Source organism: Mustelus asterias, chromosome 2 (genome assembly GCF_964213995.1).
Source record: "Mustelus asterias chromosome 2, sMusAst1.hap1.1, whole genome shotgun sequence".
Taxonomy (NCBI): Eukaryota; Metazoa; Chordata; class Chondrichthyes; order Carcharhiniformes; family Triakidae; genus Mustelus; species Mustelus asterias.
Window position 1 is genome coordinate 158,957,134 of NC_135802.1, and position 19,253 is coordinate 158,976,386.

The window sequence follows — 19,253 nt, forward strand, 5'->3', positions numbered from 1 at the left end:
CACAGCTCCGGGGTCCTGGGTTCGATTCCCGGCTTGGGTCACTGTCTGTGTGGAGTTTGCACATTCTCCTTGTGTCTGCATGGGTTTCCTCCGGGTGCTCCGGTTTCCTCCCACAGTCCAAAGATGTGCGGGTTAGGTTGATTGGCCATGCTAAAATTGCCCCTTAGTGTCCTGAGATGTGTAGATTAGAGGGATTAGCGGGTAAAATATGTTGGGATATGGGGGTAGGGCCTGGGTGAGATTGTGGTCGGTGCAGACTCGATGGGCCGAATGGCCTCTTTCTGTACTGTAGGGTTTCTATGATTCTATGATTCTAATATAGGCCTGAACTACTCAATCTCCCTTCATAAGGCAAACCTCTCATCTCTGGAATCAATCTAGTGAACCTCCTCTGAACCGCCTCCAAATGCAACTAAATCCCTCAAGTAGGGTGACCAAAGCTGTGCACAGTACTCCAGGTCTCACGCATCACTGATTATCATAGAATCCCTACAGTGTGGAAGGAGGCCATTCGGCCCATCGAGTCTGCACCGACCACAATCCCACCCAGGCCCTATTTTCATAACCCCATACATTTACCCTGCTAATCCCCATACAATTTAGCACGGCCAATCAACCTAACCCTCACACCTTTGGACTGCGGGAGGAAAGCCACGCTGACAGTGAGCCAAGGCCGGAATTGAACCCGGGTCCCTGGCGCTGTAAGGCAGCAGTGTTAACCACTGCGCCACCCTTCATGCCGTATACGGCTGCAGCAACACTTCCTTACTTTTATAAGATCATAAGATATAGGAGCAGAATTAGGCCATTCGGCCCATCGAGTCTGCTCCGCCATTCAATCATGGCTGATATGTTTCCCAACCCCATTCTCCCACTTCTTTCCCGGTAACCTTTAATCCCGTTACCAACCAAGAGCCTATCTCTGTCTTGAATATACTCAATGACCTGGCCTCCACAGCCTTCTCTATTCCTACATTATCCTCTATTCCTTTAGCAATAAATTCCATTTGCTTTCCTTATTACCTGCTGTACCTGCACACTAGCTTTCTGTGACTCATGCACGAGGACACCCAGATCCCTCTGTACCAAAGCACCCTGCAGTTTATCTCCATTTAGAAAAGAAGTCTTCTATTTTCCCGACAAAAACCTCACACTTATCCACGTTAAACTCCATCTGCCACATTTTGGCCCACTCCCCTGACCTGTCCACATCCATTTGTAAATTGCTTACAATTGGCGCCTTTAATGCAATAAAACATCCCAAGGTTTTTTCACAGAGATGCTATCAGACAAAACTGGACTCTGCACCTCACAAGGCAGCACGATCACAGGTAGCCTAAAGCTCAGTCAAAAGAGGTTTCAAGGAGCGATTAAGAGAGGTTTTAGGGAGGGAATTCCAGAGCTTAGAATCCAGACAGCTGAGGACACGGCCACCCAATGGTTGGGTCGTGAAAACTGGGGGTAGTGAGGAGACCGGAGGTAGACGCAGAGATCTCGGAGGGTTGTGGGCTGGAGGAGGTTACAGGGATAGGGAGGGGCTGTAAAGAAAGAGAGCAGTAAAAGGCTGACATGTTCTCACGGGATATTGCTTTTAAAAGCAAAAAGGCTCTTAAACAGGATTTTCCACTTTTATGATCCGAGTTTTGTAGAAATTAACAAGTTACCGTGGCAACGGTTCACTTTATTGTGCCCTGCAGTTGAGAGAACATCTACACAGTAAATCTCTGCAATCTTTGGCACACTGAGCTTTCACTAACAAGAAACTCTGCTTCTCTCTGATGTGTTTGCAACGGTTACTTTATGTTGAAATGTCCTCTTATAACACACACCTCACTTGTTGCACAATTGTAATATTCCCAGTCTCAGCCCCACTTTATTAACCAATAAACCAGGCCAAAGTCAACCTCTTATCAGGAACTGGCTGTTATCTTATCATATCTTTCATCTGTGTCATTGTGCTTTAGAAACAGGCTATAAAACTCTGAAGTGAGAAAACCTGACATCAGCAGCATGCTCCTTCCTCAGCTCAGAAGTTGGAGCTGGAATGTTGGCAACCTAATGATATTACTCGCGGATTACGGACTCTGGAATGGAGATGTGACCATTTAAGCGTTGGGAGCGACCTAGTGTCAGCATGACTCGCCGCAGGAGAAATCCCGTCATCGCTAGGGGAGCTGTGTATCCGTGGTCGCTCTTTGGGGAATTGGAATAATTTGGAATAATCTGGAAAGGAATAATTTGATTAGGGATAGTCAGCATGGTTTTGTGAAGGGTAGGTCGTGCCTCACAAACCTTATTGAGTTCTTTGAGAAGGTGACCAAAGAGGTGGATGAGGGTAAAGGGGTTGATGTGGTGTATATGGATTTCAGCAAAGCGTTTGATAAGGTTCCCCATGGTAAGCTTTTGCAGAAAATCCGGACACATGGGATTGAGGGTGATTTAGTGGTTTGGATCAGGAATTGGCTAGCTGTAAGAAAACAGAGGGTGGTGGTTGATGGGAAATATTCATCCTGGAGTTCAGTTACTAGTGGTGTACCACAAGGATCTGTTTTAGGGCCACTGCTGTTTGTCATTTTTATTAATGACCTGGATGAGGGCGTAGAAGGATGGGTTAGTAAATTTGCGGATGACACTAAAGTCAGTGGAGTTGTAGACAGCGCGGAGGGAAGTGGCAGGTTACAGAGGGACATAGATAAGCTACAGAGCTGGGCTGAGAGGTGGCAAATGGAGTTTAATGCGGAAAAGTGCGAAGTGATTCACTTTGGAAGGAGTAACAGGAATACAGAGTACTGGGCTAATGGTAAGATACTTGGTAGTGTGGATGAACAGAGGGATCTGGGTGTCCATGTGCATAGATCCCTGAAAGTTGGCACCCAGGTTGATAGGGTTGTTAAGAAGGCGTACGGTGTGTTAGCTTTTATTGGTAGAGGGATTGAGTTTTGGAGCCAGGAGGTCATGTTGCAACTGTACAAAACTCTGGTGTGGCCGCACTTGGAGTATTGCGTACAGTTCTGGTCGCTGCATTATAGGAAGGATGTGGAAGTGTTGGAAAGGGTGCAGAGGAGAATTACCAGGATGTTGCCTGGTATGGTGGGAAAATCGTATGAGGAAAGCTGAGGGGCTTGAGGTTGTTTTCGTTAGAGAGAAGGTTAAGAGGTGACTTAATAGAGGCATACAAGATGATCAGAGTATTAGATAGGGTGGATAGTGAGAGCCTTTTTCCTCGGATGGTGATGGCTAACATGAGGGGACATAGCTTTAAATTGAGGGGTGATAGATATAGGACAGATGTTAGAGGTAGGTGCTTTACTCAGAGTAGTAAGGGCGTGGAATGCCCTGCCTGCAGCAGTAGTGGACTCGTCAACATTAAGAGCATTCAAATGGTTATTGGATAAACATATGGATGATATTGGAATAGTGTAGGTTAGATGGGCTTTAGATTGGTTTCACTGGTCGGTGCAACATCGAGGGCCGGAGGGCCTGTACTGCGCTGTAATGTTCTATGTTTTATGTTTAGCTCAGTCGGTTGTACGGCTGGTTCGTGATGCAGAATTATGCCAACAGCGCCAGTTCAATTCCCGTACCGGCTATTCATGAAGGCCCCGCCTTCTCAACCTTGCCCCCTTGCCCAAGGTGTGGTGACCCTCAGGTTAAATCACCACCAGTCAGCTCTCCCCCTCAATGGTCGCCTGGGGCTATGGTGACTTTCCTTACTCTATCCGCGTGGGAAAGGGAATCCGGAATCGTCAGTGCGGTATCTGAATTTGCTGGCTTATCCACCACCACCCCACAGGGGACAGTTGTAACAGACTTTGCAGCAACGCAGGAAGAAAAAGCCAAACAAAAGGGTGGGAAATAAATCCTTCATTGCTCTTCCATTGATTCAAATGGTTTAAATACATGAGAAACGGGATCTGGAGTAGACCATCTTAGGGGATCAGGGGTTATAGGGAAGCGGCAGGAGATTGGGGATGAGAAAAATATCAGCAATGATTGAATGGTGGAGCAGACTCGATGGGCCGAGGGGCCTAATTCTGCTCCTATGTCCAACGGTCTTATCTGGCTCTGCCATTCTAACTCAATCCTGGCCGATTTACCTCAGCTCCAAATTCCTGCACTATCCCCATTCCTTAATTCCCTTAGTACCCAGAAATCTCTCTTAAATATACTCACTGAGCATCAGTGGCACAGTGGTTAGCACTGCCGCCTCACAGCGCCAGGGAGCCGGGTTCGATTCCCGGCTTGGGTCACTGTCTGTGTGGAGTCTGCACGTTCTCCCCGTGTCTGCGTGGGTTTCCTCTGGGTGCTCCGATTTCCTCCCACACTCCAAAGATGTGCGGGTTAGGGGGGATTGGCCATGATCAATGTGTGGGTTTACGGGGACTGATTGGATGGGAGGGCCTAGGTAGTGTGTCCTTCTGAAGAGTCGGTGTAGACTCAACGGGCCGAATGGCCTCCTTCTGAAATGTAGGGATCTGATATACATGTTCCTTTGAATGCACACATTTCACAGTCTCTTACCATCCCAAAATATATTCTGCTTTTCTATTTTCTCCCCTAACAAAGCGGATAACTTCACCACATTCTTGCCCACTCCAAACACAGCCCTAACGCACACACAGCCCTATCGCATGTTGTCGGATGCCTAATCAGGAGCAGGTTCCCTACTCGTGAACCTGTTCATTAAATAACTTGTCAGAACCGGGGATGTTAAACAAGGAGGAAGGATTGCAGAATCAGAAAGATAAGCAAAGATTACAGTAAAATAGCAACTGAACATTCAGGTTATCATCTCCTTTCTGGATCACAGTAGGTCTATCAGCACATTCCAGATAACAGCTTATCTTGACTCTCAACCTATGGCAAAGCTCCCCAAGGAACTAACTCAAGCTTGTAAAAACAAACCAAAGGAAAACACTGGCTGCCAATATCCCAAATTAGTTTTAAAAAATTCCGGAATTGTTACTCTACACCCCGCTCTGCATTCCGGGATTGTTACTCTACACCCCGCTCCGCATTCCAGCATTGTTACTCTACACCCCGCTCTGCACCCGGGATTGTTACTCTACACCCGCTCCGCACCCGGGATTGTTACTCTACACCCCGCTCTGCATTCCAGGATTGTTACTCTACACCCCGCTCCGCATTCCAGGATTGTTACTCTACACCCCGCTCTGCATTCCAGGATTGTTACTCTACACCCCGCTCTGCATTCCAGGATTGTTACTCTACACCCCGCTCCGCACCCGGGATTGTTACTCTACACCCCGCTCCGCATTCCAGGATTGTTACTCTACACCCCGCTCTGCATTCCGGGATTGTTACTCTACACCCCGCTCTGCACCCGGGATTGTTACTCTACACCCCGCTCCGCACCCGGGATTGTTACTCTACAACCCGCTCCGCATTCCAGGATTGTTACTCTACACCCCGCTCTGCATTCCAGGATTGTTACTCTACACCCCGCTCTGCATTCCAGGATTGTTACTCTACACCCCGCTCCGCATTCCAGGATTGTTACTCTACACCCCGCTCTGCATTCCAGGATTGTTACTCTACACCCCGCTCTGCATTCCAGGATTGTTACTCTACACCCCGCTCCACATTCCAGGATTGTTACTCTACACCCCGCTCTGCACCCGGGATTGTTACTCTACACCCCGCTCCGCATTCCAGGATTGTTACTCTACACCCCGCTCTGCATTCCAGGATTGTTACTCTACACCCCGCTCTGCATTCCGGGATTGTTACTCTACACCCCGCTCTGCACCCGGGATTGTTACTCTACACCCCGCTCCGCACCCGGGATTGTTACTCTACAACCCGCTCCGCATTCCAGGATTGTTACTCTACACCCCGCTCTGCATTCCAGGATTGTTACTCTACACCCCGCTCTGCATTCCAGGATTGTTACTCTACACCCCGCTCCGCATTCCAGGATTGTTACTCTACACCCCGCTCTGCATTCCAGGATTGTTACTCTACACCCCGCTCTGCATTCCAGGATTGTTACTCTACACCCCGCTCCACATTCCAGGATTGTTACTCTACACCCCGCTCCACACCCGGGATTGTTACTCTACACCCCGCTCCGCATTCCAGGATTGTTACTCTACACCCCGCTCTGCATTCCAGGATTGTTACTCTTCACCCCGCTCTGCATCCCAGGATTGTTACTCTACACCCCGCTCCGCACCCGGGATTGTTACTCTACACCCCGCTCTGCATTCCAGGATTGTTACTCTACACCCCGCTCTGCATTCCAGGATTGTTACTCTACACCCCGCTCCGCACCCGGGATTGTTACTCTACACCCCGCTCCGCATTCCAGGATTGTTACTCTACACCCCGCTCCGCACCCGGGATTGTTACTCTACACCCCGCTCCGCATTCCAGGATTGTTACTCTACACCCCGCTCCGCACCCGGGATTGTTACTCTACACCCCGCTCTGCATTCCAGGATTGTTACTCTACACCCCGCTCCGCACCCAGGATTGTTACTCTACACCCCGCTCTGCATTCCAGCATTGTTACTCTACACCCCGCTCCGCACCCGGGATTGTTACTCTACACCCCGCTCTGCATTCCAGGATTGTTACTCTACACCCCGCTCTGCATCCCAGGATTGTTACTCTACACCCCGCTCCGCATTCCAGGATTGTTACTCTACACCCCGCTCCGCATTCCAGGATTGTTACTCTACACCCCGCTCTGCATTCCAGGATTGTTACTCTACACCCCGCTCTGCATCCCAGGATTGTTACTCTACACCCCACTCCGCAACTCAGGATTGTTACTCTACACCCCGCTCCGCAACCCGGGAGTGTTACTCTACGTCCCGCCTGCCTCTCTCCCGAGCTGAGAGTCGGTGATGCCAATGCCAACCGGAAAGATTTCCCTTCCTTCAGCACCATTATCCCCTGCTGCCGACGGGTAAAAGTGTAGAAAGCTCCGGAATCTTACCTATCATGACCTCCCTCGGTAAATACTTGGAGATGATCTTCATGTCACTGAGAGGAGTGATAACTCCCGCTGTATTTCCCAACATGCTTCCAATACCCAGCATCAATAACATTAGAAAGTATAATATTGACCAGATCTGAGACGGGCCTGGCATATTCACAATTGCTTCTGTGAAAACTATAAATGAAAGCCCAGTGCCTTCCGCAGCCTAGAGAGAAAAAAAGACAAACTCCGTAAATATTAAAAAATACACTATATGTATATATATAAAACCTTTGGTTCCAATCTGGGACCACAAACATACTGTGAACAGAGCTCTCTCAATCCAGAGCTCTCTCTGCATCCCATCCCAAACTTTGTAGCTTCCCCACTTTGAGTGCAGTTCTCCATGTAAGTACCTCCTTAAGATCTATTTTTATCCGATCCAATTTCTCTACTGTCACCTCCTTTCCTGTGACATTTGACAAGTCCACTTCTTTCTCGATGACATGTAAAAAAAGTACTTAGCACCACAGCCATGACCTTGCCCCTTTCCCTGGACACATTATTTTCTTATCCACAAAGGCTGTTGGGTTCCCTTTTGTGTTCACAGAATCGTCACGGTACAGTAGGGGGCTATTTGGCCCATCACATCCACACTGGCTCTCCGAATGAGCAATTAGTGCCTGGCCCCGGCCTTCTCCCCTGTGACCCTGCACATTCGCCCTTTCCAGATAACAGTCTAATTCCCTTTTAAATGCTTCAACTGAAGCTAATCTGATCTTTGACCTTATGAACATTTTCCGTTCTCCCCTGTGCTACCTTTAAGCTGCTATGTGATTCCAAACTAAGACATAATTTCTAATCTCAGAGCTCGTGACTTCCAGGGGCAGGATTGGAGCTGAAACGCTGAGGATAGCCTAACGTACTCCAGGATTTAGAGGGATCCATAGCGATCCTAAACCTCCCCTCCCTGCTGGCTCACTGGGGCGATGCAGCCCACCTGGTGTCACTGGGCTAAAGAAAACAAAATGGCCCCAGATCGAAATCGCTAAATACCCATCTAGTTCACCGATGTCATTTGGAGAAGGAAATCTGCCATCTTTACCTGGTCTGGCCTACATGTGACTCCAGAGCCAGAACAATGTGGTTGACGCTCAACTGCCCTTTGAAATGGCCCAGCAAGCCACTCAGTAAGCGCAGCTAGGGATGGGCAATAAATGTTGGCCCAGCCAGCGACGCCCATGTCCCACAAATGGATAAAGAAAAACACAGCTAGTGTTCGACCACCTCACCTGGGGTAAGGGGATAAGGATCAAAGCTGCATTAAGTTTCACCATCTGAGGGCTAGAAATGGGGATGGGGCGGGGGGATCAAAAACACTGTAGCACGGTCAGAAATCTCTCTCTGAAAAAGTATTTCAGCAATCTCTGCAGTGTCTGGCAAGGACAAAGTCAGATGCAGTTGTGACGTATCACACAGTTGAACAGCTGCAACCAATTCCTCCCCGGGCCTTTACAGATATCAGCTTCCGTTTGTTATAAAGGGGTCTCCCACCTTAAAAGGGCGGAACTTATTTACCGTGTCCAAGTGCGACTGTAGGTCACAGGATTCAATCTGTGCAGCAATTGTTGAAAATTTGTCGTATTGTGTTGTATTCAGGAATGACATCCAATGCTGAAGAGTGTCCTTTGTTATCGCGGTTTCCTTGAGGTCAAAAGTGTTTGTTAGCAGTAGCATCATCCTGTCAACGAGACACACCAATAGTGAGTTCCAAAGGTAAGCAATCCACAATCAGCACAAATAGTCAACCAATAACTAGGAGTGGCTACTAAACTTTAACATACTGTTAAAGACAAGATAATGTCAAAGTCTTCTTCTAACTGGCCTCTTGATTAGATTACACACTCAAAACACTCTTATATCTACTCTGGACTGTCATTTTTATTTCAACTTTATTCAGGTGGAGTGGATTTACACTTGATCTCTATGTTTCTCAGCATGGACTTAGCCATAAGACATAAGAGTAGAATTAGGCCACTCGGCCCATCGAGTCTGCTCTGCCATTCAATCATGGCTGATATTTTTCTCATTCCCATTCTCCTGCCTTTTCCCCAAAAGGCCTGATCCCCTTACTAATCAAGAACCTATCTATCTCTGTCTCAAAGACACTCAATGACCTGGCCTCCCCAGCCTTCTGCGGCAAAGAGTTCCACAGATTCACCACTTGTGCTAAAGGATTAATGGGTTTACAACAGAGGAATGGGCTATTTTCCTAATCCTATCAGTTTTATCTTTCTATTCCTTCCTGCCTTACGTACAGAATGACTGCTTACTATTTTAGATTCATTGCCGAGTAGTCTGCAGTTTGTGTATGTGTGACATCTTGTAACAAAGCCCAGATGGCAGGGACTAGATTCTCTGGATAGCTTCAGGATTTGTGGCATCCGTCTACTCAATGGGCTCAAGTGGCTGCATTTGTTTTGTTAATCGCTGGTATTTGGATTTCTGCCCAGTCAACTTCTGTCTAATGACCCACAAGAACCTTGGGTTACGGGCAAATGTACAGGAAACTGTGGCGGGGTGGGTGGCTGTTGCCATAACAACATTTAAAGTGGATACAAAGATTGTGGACGCTCTTTGCTTAAGTAAAATGCAGACAAATAATTTTGTGGGGTGGGCCTTAAGAGGCACCCATGGAATGTGGGAACTGGAGTCACATGTAGGTCAGGTCATGTAGCGACACAGGTAGTTTCTGACTGAGAGGCAGGATTGGGATTTACTAGTTCCATCTCAGGGATGAACAATTTTGGTATTGCCACAGTGGCTTTAGATCCAGCCCAGGGTCAACCCAACTCCATATTTCATTATGCTGCTCTGTAGTTCATTGAATCATAGAATTCCTAAGTGCAGAAGGAGGCCATTTGGCCCATCGAATCTGCACCGACCACAATCCCACCCAGGCTCTATCCCCACAACCCCATATATTTACCCTACTAATCCCCCTGATACTAAGGGGCAATTTAGCATGGCCAATGCACCTAACCAGCACATCTTTGGACTGTGGGAGGAAACCGGAGCACCCGGAGGAAACCCACGCAGACACTGGGAGAACGTGCAAACTCCACACAGACAGTGACCCAAGCCGGGAATCGAACTCGCGTCCCTGGCGCTGAGGCAGCAATGCTAACCACTGTGCCACCATGCCGCCAACCGTGCCGCTCCCAGAAGTTGTGAGAATTGGGCCGTAAGCGGAAGGAAAGTCTAGATCTCAATCTGTCTTTCCTACTTCCTCTAAGCTGAACACACTCAAGCTGCCCCCCCACTCTCTCTCTCTGTCTCCAGGACTTCCATGGCTGAACCCGCAGGAAGTTGAGTTATTCTCCTAAAGAGTCATCGTACCCACCCTTTTATCGCCACCCAGCAACACCCATTCAAAACAAATTTGAAAGCCCCCATTTTCTTTGTCGTTGCAAGAGGGCTCTGTGCTGTAAGACACTGAGCACTCATTGGTCACTACAAGCCACTCACCATCTCTTTCCTGTCAGCTTGGCCAACACCTTACGTACGTGAAAACATTGAATAACATTGTCATCAAGCACAAGATAAAAATATAGAACGCTCTAACAAAACATCTCAATCATGTTAGGATCTCACAAGACATTGACAACTTATCCACCTTCGCACTATTACCAATGATTGCATAGGATGTATGGTACAGAAACAGGCCATTCAACCCAACCTGTCCATCCTGGGCGCTTATGCTCTACTTGAGCCTCCCTCTCACCTCTTCTCATCTCAATTTATCATCATAACCCTCCGTTCCCTTCTCCCCATTTGCGTGCCTGATGCCCCTTAACAGCATCGATATTCAACCAACTCCCTGTGGGAGTGAGCTCCACCTTCTCCCCGCTCTCTGGGTAAAGAAGCTTCTTCTGAATTCCTTATTGGATTTCTTGGTGACTATCTGATATTAGCGGCCTCTAGCTAGGCTTCTCCCCAAAGCAGAAAACATGCTTACTTTTGGTTCTGTAAACCATTTGCAATTTTTAAAGACCTTCAATAGGTCACCCCAACGCCTCCCCCCAACCCCCACCCTCCCCTAGGCCCCACCCTTTGTTCTTTGAGAGAAGAGGCCCAACTCATCAATCCATTAATAGCGTGTACGTCCACATTTCCAGTATCACCCCTGTAAATATTCTCTGCAGCCTCTCTCCAGTGTATCAATATCCTTTTAATAACAGTGCGACCAGAACTGTATTCCCAAGATTTGATAAAGATTTAGCTTAACTTTGCTATTTTTCAATTTTGTCCTTCTAGAAATAAATCCTAGTGCTTGATTTGTTTTTGTACAGCTTTACTGGGCCGTGGTACAACTTTTAGTGATTGATGTATTTGTATTCTGAGATCTCTTTGTTCCTCTGCTCCACCTACACTTGACCCTTCCAAGTAATAAGTGATCTGCATATTTGTCCTGCAAAGAATGTACGAGCTCGCATTCGTCTGTGCCTGAACTTCATTTGTCAATTGTGCGCTCATTCTGCCAGCTGCCCTCCTGCAGTTTATTGCTGCCCTCCTCAGCAGTGACCTATCACCTCCCCTCCCCAATCTGATGGCATTCGCAAATTTAGAAATTGAGCTTTTGGTTCCAAAGTCCAAATCGCTGATGCAAATTGTGAACAGTGGTGGTTCCAGCACTGATCCTTGTCGAACACCACTTCCAACACTGAATAACTACCATGTATTCCCACTCGCTAGCAATCCATTTTGCCACATGTCCCCCGACTCCCCATCAAAGAACAAAGAACAAGGAACAAAGAAAATTACAGCACAGAAACAGGCCCTCCAAGCCTGCACCGACCATGCTGCCAACCTGAACTACAACCCCCTACCCTTCCGGGGACCATATCCCTCTATTCCCATCCTATTCATTTGTCCAGACGCCCCTTAAAACTCACTATCGTATCTGCTTCCACTACGTCCCCCAGCAGCGAGTTCCAGGCACCCACCACCCTCTGTGTAAAAAACTTGCCTCGTGCATCTCCTTTAAACCTTGCCCCTTGCATCTTAAACCTATGCCCTCTGGTAATTGAATCTTCCACCCTGGGAAAAAGTTTCTGACTATCCGCTCTGTCCATGCCCCTCATAATCTTGTAGACTTCTTTCAAGTCGCCCCTTAACCTCCGTCGTTCCAGTGAGAACTCCATCCAGTGAGTTCCTTTGAGCTTATTCCAGAGTTGATTATGGGGCACCTTAATAAGGGCATTTAGCAAATCCAGATGGATTATTTTAAGTTTATTTATTGGTATCACTACTAAGTTTATATCAACACTGCACTTAAGTTACTGTGAAAATCCCCTGGTCGTTACACTCCGGCGCCTGTTCGGGTACACTGAGGGAGAATTTAGCATGGCCAATGCACCTAACCAGCACGTCTTCCGGACTGTGGGAGGAAACCGGAGCACCCGGAGGAAACCCACGCAGACACGGGGCGAATGTGCAGACGCCGCACAGGCAGTGACCCAAGCCGGGAATCGAACCCTAGTCCCTGGCTCTTTGAGGCAGCAGTGCTAACCACAGTGCCACCGTACAGAAGATCAGGTCTACTGCATTAGTGTTGTGTAATCTTCTCCAGTATCTCCCTGCAAAATTGAGTAAGGTTGGTCAAAAAAGATTTTCTCTTATTCCTTCTTATATTTCTGGGTTAGAGGAACATCTCTGGTATTCTCCTCCTATCCAGCTAACTCCCACTCACTATCACCAAGCTTCCCAAATACATTTCCTGTTAATATCAATAGAATTAGAATGTCAGTTCAACAGTCTTGCAATCATTTTACAATTCATTTCCGTACATTTTTATATAGCAGTTAAAAACAAACCTCAGTTCTCAGGTTTCTCAAGACATGTTATGTAATAGAGGCACTCAGTCTATTGACTGCGATGAGATCAAACTACAAAGATAATGCTTTTTAAAAACAATTAAAATGGTACATAGAAACACAGAAACAAGAGGAAGCCATTGAGTCTGTTTCACCCTCGTTCAATGAGACCACGGCTGCTCAGTGACCTAATCCCATTTTCCTGTCTTTGCTCTGTGTCCCTTCATACCTTTGGTTAACAAAAATTTATCAGCCGCAGTTTTCAAATTAATAATTATTTGAGCATCGATCGCTGTTTGCGCCCGAGTGCTCCAAACCCCCGCCATCTTGTTGAGTGGCTCCAAATTTCACTCCAGGAAGATTTAGCTCTGGTGCTTTGGCTATACCCCCTAGTCAAAGGCTCCCCAACCACTGCAAATGGCTTCTCCCAATCAGCCTCGTCTGTTCCCCTTAATATCTTAAGAAGTTTTGATCAAATTACCCTTTAGCTTTCTCAATTCCGGGGAATATAACCCCAGGTATACTTAATCCCTCCTCATAGCTTACCCCTTGGAGTTCAGTTTACCATCAACGATTTCTTGATTCTATGACATTGAAGGGGTGTCCCAAGTGACATCTTTTCTAATTTGTTTCTGGGACGTGGGTAATTATGGGTACGGGGGGGGGCATTTATTGCCCCATCCTTAGGTGCTCGGAGAAGGTGATGCTCAACCTCTCTGAACCCCTCCACTGAGGAGACGTCCACTGTGGTGTTGGCCCTGCAATTACGAAGGAAGAATGGTGTATGTCCAATTCAGGATGGTGGCCGTTAACCATGTTAATGTGAAAGGCTTCAACCCGCGGACAGCCCACAGAATCACCCACATGTTCCTCGGCTCCACCAAGAACAACGAGACCTAAATAAAACCGACAGCGGGTTCCACTGTAATCCCAGCAGGAGGGTAGCTGGAAAACAGCAGTGAACCCGTTGGGCCGATTCTCTGCCTGCCCCGCGCGAGGTTACGTGTTACCGATGGGTGAGAGCGAGATGCAGGGTCTCCGAGCATCAGCAGTTTCTTCTTGTCCGACTTGAGGACCGGTATATAATACTGGAGACCAGTGCGTCAAGCGGACCGAGATGGGTGAGAATGGGCATTCCCCTGGCTGTGGTCGTCCAAACTAGAGGAGAAAGCGAGATAATATTTGCGTAAAAATTCCCCAGTTGGCCCCGGGCCTCTCTCCTACAGTGGTAGGCGGGCAGAGTTGCAGTGTGCCACCCTCGCACCATTCTGCGCCATAGCGATCCCTCTGGCCCCACAGATGGAGGGTTTTATGGCTGGGATCATGCCCCCCAACGATACCCTGAGAAACTGAGGTTTTTGGCCATATTAGGATGGGTTTAATTAAACAGTGGGAGTCTGTGTGTCTATTCCATCAGTTCTCCCCAGGACACTTCATAATTAAGTGCCTTCAAGAATGCTACATCATGGAGTGTGCGAGATGCTACACAATTCATCTTTATACGTCCAAGGCTTAATGAAGAAATGTTCACTTGTTAATCACATCTCCCCTGTATTGAGATACTTATTTATATCACATAGGTTTGGGCCACTTGTATAAATGTCATGATATGCTACCAAATTGGGATATACTCATTTCTTTAATGCACTTCAGTGACATTAGTATATTTATTAGCCCCTCCAGAACAGCAACCAGCCATCCCACTGGAAAACCAGATGAGTAAATCATCACAGCTCCAGGTTGCTAACTGGTTTTCCTTGGAGTTTCCCGGGTGCTGCCGAATGCAGAATCGATCATTCCCAATGGGTTTGCAAGGAGGGACTGGACCAGGGCAATGAGGAGGCGTGTCCGCCTCGCCCTTGGGCTGATGGGAATTTAGGACATAGGAACACAAGAACAGAGAGGAGGCCATTTGGCCCCTCAAGCCTGTTCCGCCATTCAATGAAATCATGGCTGATCAGCAACCTAACTCCATATACCACCCCCCTCACCCCCACCATTGCCCCATATCCTTTAATCCCTCTAGTCAACAACATCTAGCAATCCATTAACATTAACAATCCAACAATTGCCACTTATGCAAGAGTTCCAAACTTTTACCATTCTGTGTGTGTAGAAAAAGTGTTTCCTAATTTTGCTCCTGACAGGTCAGGCTCCAATTGTTCGACCCCCCAGTCCATTAACCATTAAAATCTCAGAAAACTTTAATCTACTCGCCCCTTAACCTGCCATAAAGCAGGGGAAAAAAAACAAACCCAACTTCTGTATGTGTCCTCAGAGTTTAAACTTTGGAGTCTTCCCGGTAAATCCACACTAGATCCCTCCAAGGCTAATATCTCCTTCCCAAGGTGTGGTGCCCACAACCGCCCTCAGTGACTCCAAGTGTGGGTCAGCTTTGTAAAGCTGACACAGGGCTTTTACCACTCCATCCCACCCCCATTCTCCACCTGCTCCCCCAAATCCCACCCCTCCCGCACCCCCGTATTCTAGTCCCCGAGATATAAAGGCCATTAATCCTTTAATCTCAATGACTTATTTACTGTACTTGTTCATGACAGTTTAATGAACTGTGTACCTGGCACCACACCACTCTCAGCTCCCCCCAGACCCACCCACCCTCACCATTTAGAAAGTTCCCGCCTCTAAAGCCCCTTCCCGATCCAAAGACTGGCTAGGCTGAAATCCATCTGCCACAGCTGTGAGTGAGTGAGTGTGTGTGCGCACTTGCCTGGCTGGGTGTAGTGGGTCATGTATTGCTGCTACTTACACTGCTTTTAAACGGTTTTGAGATTCGCTCCGGTATAGCGAGGAAGGCTAGACTGCCAAGCAATGTGGAAGGGAAGAGACACAAAGAGAGAGAAAAAGAGTGCAAGAGACAGCACAGGAAAAGGGCAAAATAAAAAGCAAGAAAGGAGAGATAGAGAACAAAATAAAAATAATGAGGAGAGAGGGGGAAAGAGCTAGGGTGTGAGAGCGAGATTCTGCCTATTACATACTCTTACCTTTCAAGACAGCTTTCATAATTATATGTAGCTTTGAAACCATATATGGCAAAAGTGACAACGCTGGCAAATACGGATGTCAGACTGTTAATTAAAGCAATCATAACTGCTTGTTTCTCACAGTTGTTGTTTTTCTGGTTGTAACTTGCAAACGCGATCAGACTCCCAAATCCCAGGCCAAGAGAGAAGAAGATCTGTGTGGCTGCGTCAATCCAAGATTTCGGGTCCATCAACTGCTCAACCTGAGGATCAGCGCACAACAAGGTTCAGCTAGACTTGCGGCAAGAACGGCACATACCACAGAGGGCCACACTCTACGCTACAGGCTGCACCAGAGATTCAAAGTTTAGTTTCCGGAACAGCTAAACGTTCTTAGAATTGATCAGAGTTTCTTAAACTGGCTTCTCCTTTTTCAAAGGATACTGAGAATAAGAATTGATCAGAATTCTTAAACTGGCCTCTTCATTTTGAAAAGATACTGGGAATAAGGCGTCCTGGGAAATCAGGAAATAAAAGGCATGCACAAAACACAAAATGGGAAGATGTTTCCATCAGTAGGAGAGGCTAGGATCCAAGGACACAGCCTCAGAGTTTGGAACCGAGATGAGGAGGAATTTCTTCAGCCAGAGGGTGGTGAATCTGTGGGATTCATTGCCACAGAAGGCTGTGGAGGCCGGGTCATTGAGTGTATTTAAATCAGAGATAGATAGGTTCTTGATTGGTATGGGGACCAAAGGCTAGGAAAAAAAGGATTGAGAAACTTATCAGCTATGATTGAATGGCGGAGCAGACTCGATGGGCCAAATGGCCTATTTCTGCTCCTATAACTTATGGGCTAAAACGGAATAAACTCCACGTTGTGAAACCCTTATCCGAAATCCCTGGGGCCCTTTGCATTTCAAACTTGCATTAGGATAGCTGAAGCCAGCTCAAGTCTTCAGGAAATAAAATGGCTGGAAAATTAAGATGCATGACTGGATAATAAATAGAGGGTTCCGGGAATAAGATTCCTTTTGGACAGGCTCACCAAAAAAAAAAAAATCACACGGTAAACAGCGTGGGCGAAGAACTAGACTTTCCGCGTGAAAGGTGGAGGAAGTCTCTAGGGGCGTTCCAATTTATGCTGAGAAAATGTGATCTGGAGAATAGAATTCGACACAATTCTATAAAACTGGATATTAAGAGGTCAGTGTAATTGACCAAAGAACTTATTCTCCCCCCATATTAAAACTGCCTTTGACTCTGCGATTAGCTGGGAGGTGTCGGATATCTTTCCACGGTTTTAAGGTACATTTAGATATGGTCCTTTCCTCAAGCCAAATGTTTTCATTCTGTAATTTTCCAGAACATTCCTTCAGCTTCATGTTTTTTTTTGTAAAGGGCAGATTGAATTCACTAATGGGAGTGGAAGCGACTGATTGGGCCGTCTATTGAATCCAGGCCAGGATTAAATTCCTACAATCCCACCAGAACATGTGACAACTTGGCTCGAGGTGCAGGTTTCCATTAAGCTCTTCAGAGCTGGGTTTTTTTTTTCCCTCTTCACAATTCCACTGGACTCCATCCCGAGGCTGTTGGATCGGACTAGGCTCAGGCCAAGGTCCCTGTACCTCGCACGTCAGGCTGTGGAAATATCACCCCAAAGCCAAGTTGATTAAACACCAGTCCTGCTGCCTAAAACCTACAAGCAAGGCAAACCTGAGAGGCTGGATTGAAAAATAACCAATAACGATACCAGAAAAGACTGCTGAAATTTGATGGCCGGAAACCTGAATCCTGCGGGAAAAGAGTTGCCGAAGTTTTTCATCTTGCACTCATCAGGACAAATGCAAGAATCAAACAATCACAACAATTTATACTACAGACCTGCGAACACTCAAGCATTCCACGATAATATAAAACAATGTCCTGCTACTACAGCAATGTTTCCACAGTGCGCCTTCACACAAACTCGTAATATATTGTCTTCTGTTATTGATTGGAAGTGGAGGAGGTCCCAGTACCCCACACAGCCCTGTACCATCCACTCCCAGTGGCAAACACCAGCAGATACCTCCATTCTGGGCTGGAGGGGATTAGAATTTCAAAGGGGAGCTTTCGGTGAAATATACAGCACAATGCAGAGAAGCGGTTGCTGCTGGAACTGCAGGAACCACATCCTGATAACCACAAGGTCAGCTGGAAGCTATCCATGGGAGTCATTGTTCGCATAGACCAAGCTACCCATAGGATTTGTGCCTCAGGCCCAAGCTCCTGATCTGGGGTGGTGGGGGCAGGTCAGGGGACTGACCCCCTGCTTATCCTGCATCTGGACCTGGCCAAAGTGACCATAAACAGATCCAGGCATCTGGGTGACCCTGGAGAGGGAGCACATGGTGTCACCATCGCTTCAGGCCTTCTGTGAACTGGAGTGCATTATCACGCAGCCAGCGTAATCAAGGACCCCACGCACCCCGGACATTCTCTCTTCCACCTTCTTCCGTTGGGAAAAAGATACAAAAGTCTGAGGTCACGTATCAACCAACTCAAGAACAGCTTCTTCCCTGCTGCTGTCAGACTTTTGAATGGACCCACCTCGCATTAAGTTGATCTTTCGCTACACCCTAACTGTAACTGTAACACTAGATTCTGCACGCTCTCCTTTCCTTCTCTATGAACAGTATGCTTTGTCTGTATAGCGCACAAGAAACAATACTTTTCACTGTATCCCTATACATGTGACAATAATAAATCAAATCAAATCAAATCAAATCAAATCAGAAGGACAAGGGCAGCAGGCACATGGGAACACCACCCCCTGCATCTTCCCCTTCAACTCGCACACCATCCTGACTTGGAAATATATCGTCCATTCCTTCACTGGGTCAAAATCCTGGAACTCACTCCCAAACAGCACTGTGGGAGAACCTACACCCCAGGGACAGCAGAAGTTCAAGAAGGCAGCTCACCTCTCAAAGGGCAACTGGGGAAGGGCAATAAAGGCTGGCCAGTCCACATCTCATGAATGAATTTTTTAAAAACATCAACCCCCCCGGGAATGGTAAATTAACCTGAATAGGTTTTCTTAATATCTTATAGAATATACATAGAATCCCGACAGTGCAGAAGAGGCCATTCAGCCCATTGTGTCTGCACTGACTCTCTCATAAAGTAACATACCCAGGCCTCTCCCCTGCCCTATCCCAGTAACCCCACACATTTATCATGGCTAATCCACTTGACCTGCATGTCTCGGGACACTAAGGGGCAACTTAGCATGGTCAATCCATCTAAGCTGCACATCTTTGGACTGTGGGAGGAAACCGGAGCACCCGGAGGAAACCCACGCAGACACGGGGAGAACGTGCAAATTCCACACAGACAGTGACTCGAGCTGGGAATCGAACCCCGGTTCCTGGAGCTGTGAGGCAGCGGTGCTAATCACTGTGC

General features: G+C 47.2%; 1 protein-coding gene across 3 annotated transcripts in view; it reads right to left on the reverse strand.

Annotated features, from left to right (window-relative positions):
- Positions 1-19,253, reverse strand: part of slc6a20 (solute carrier family 6 member 20) — a 60,459-nt gene that overhangs the window by 12,595 nt on the left and 28,611 nt on the right. For all 3 annotated transcript variants that reach the window (XR_013495647.1, XR_013495650.1, XM_078199698.1), the window contains exons 6-8: positions 15,825-16,066; positions 8,525-8,687; positions 6,965-7,172 (exon numbers count right to left, since the gene is read on the reverse strand). Coding sequence is in view for 1 of the 3 variants with exons in the window: in XM_078199698.1 (XP_078055824.1) it covers positions 6,965-7,172; positions 8,525-8,687; positions 15,825-16,066 (613 nt within the window). In the remaining 2 variants the exon portion in view is untranslated. The remainder of the gene's footprint in view (positions 1-6,964; positions 7,173-8,524; positions 8,688-15,824; positions 16,067-19,253) is intronic.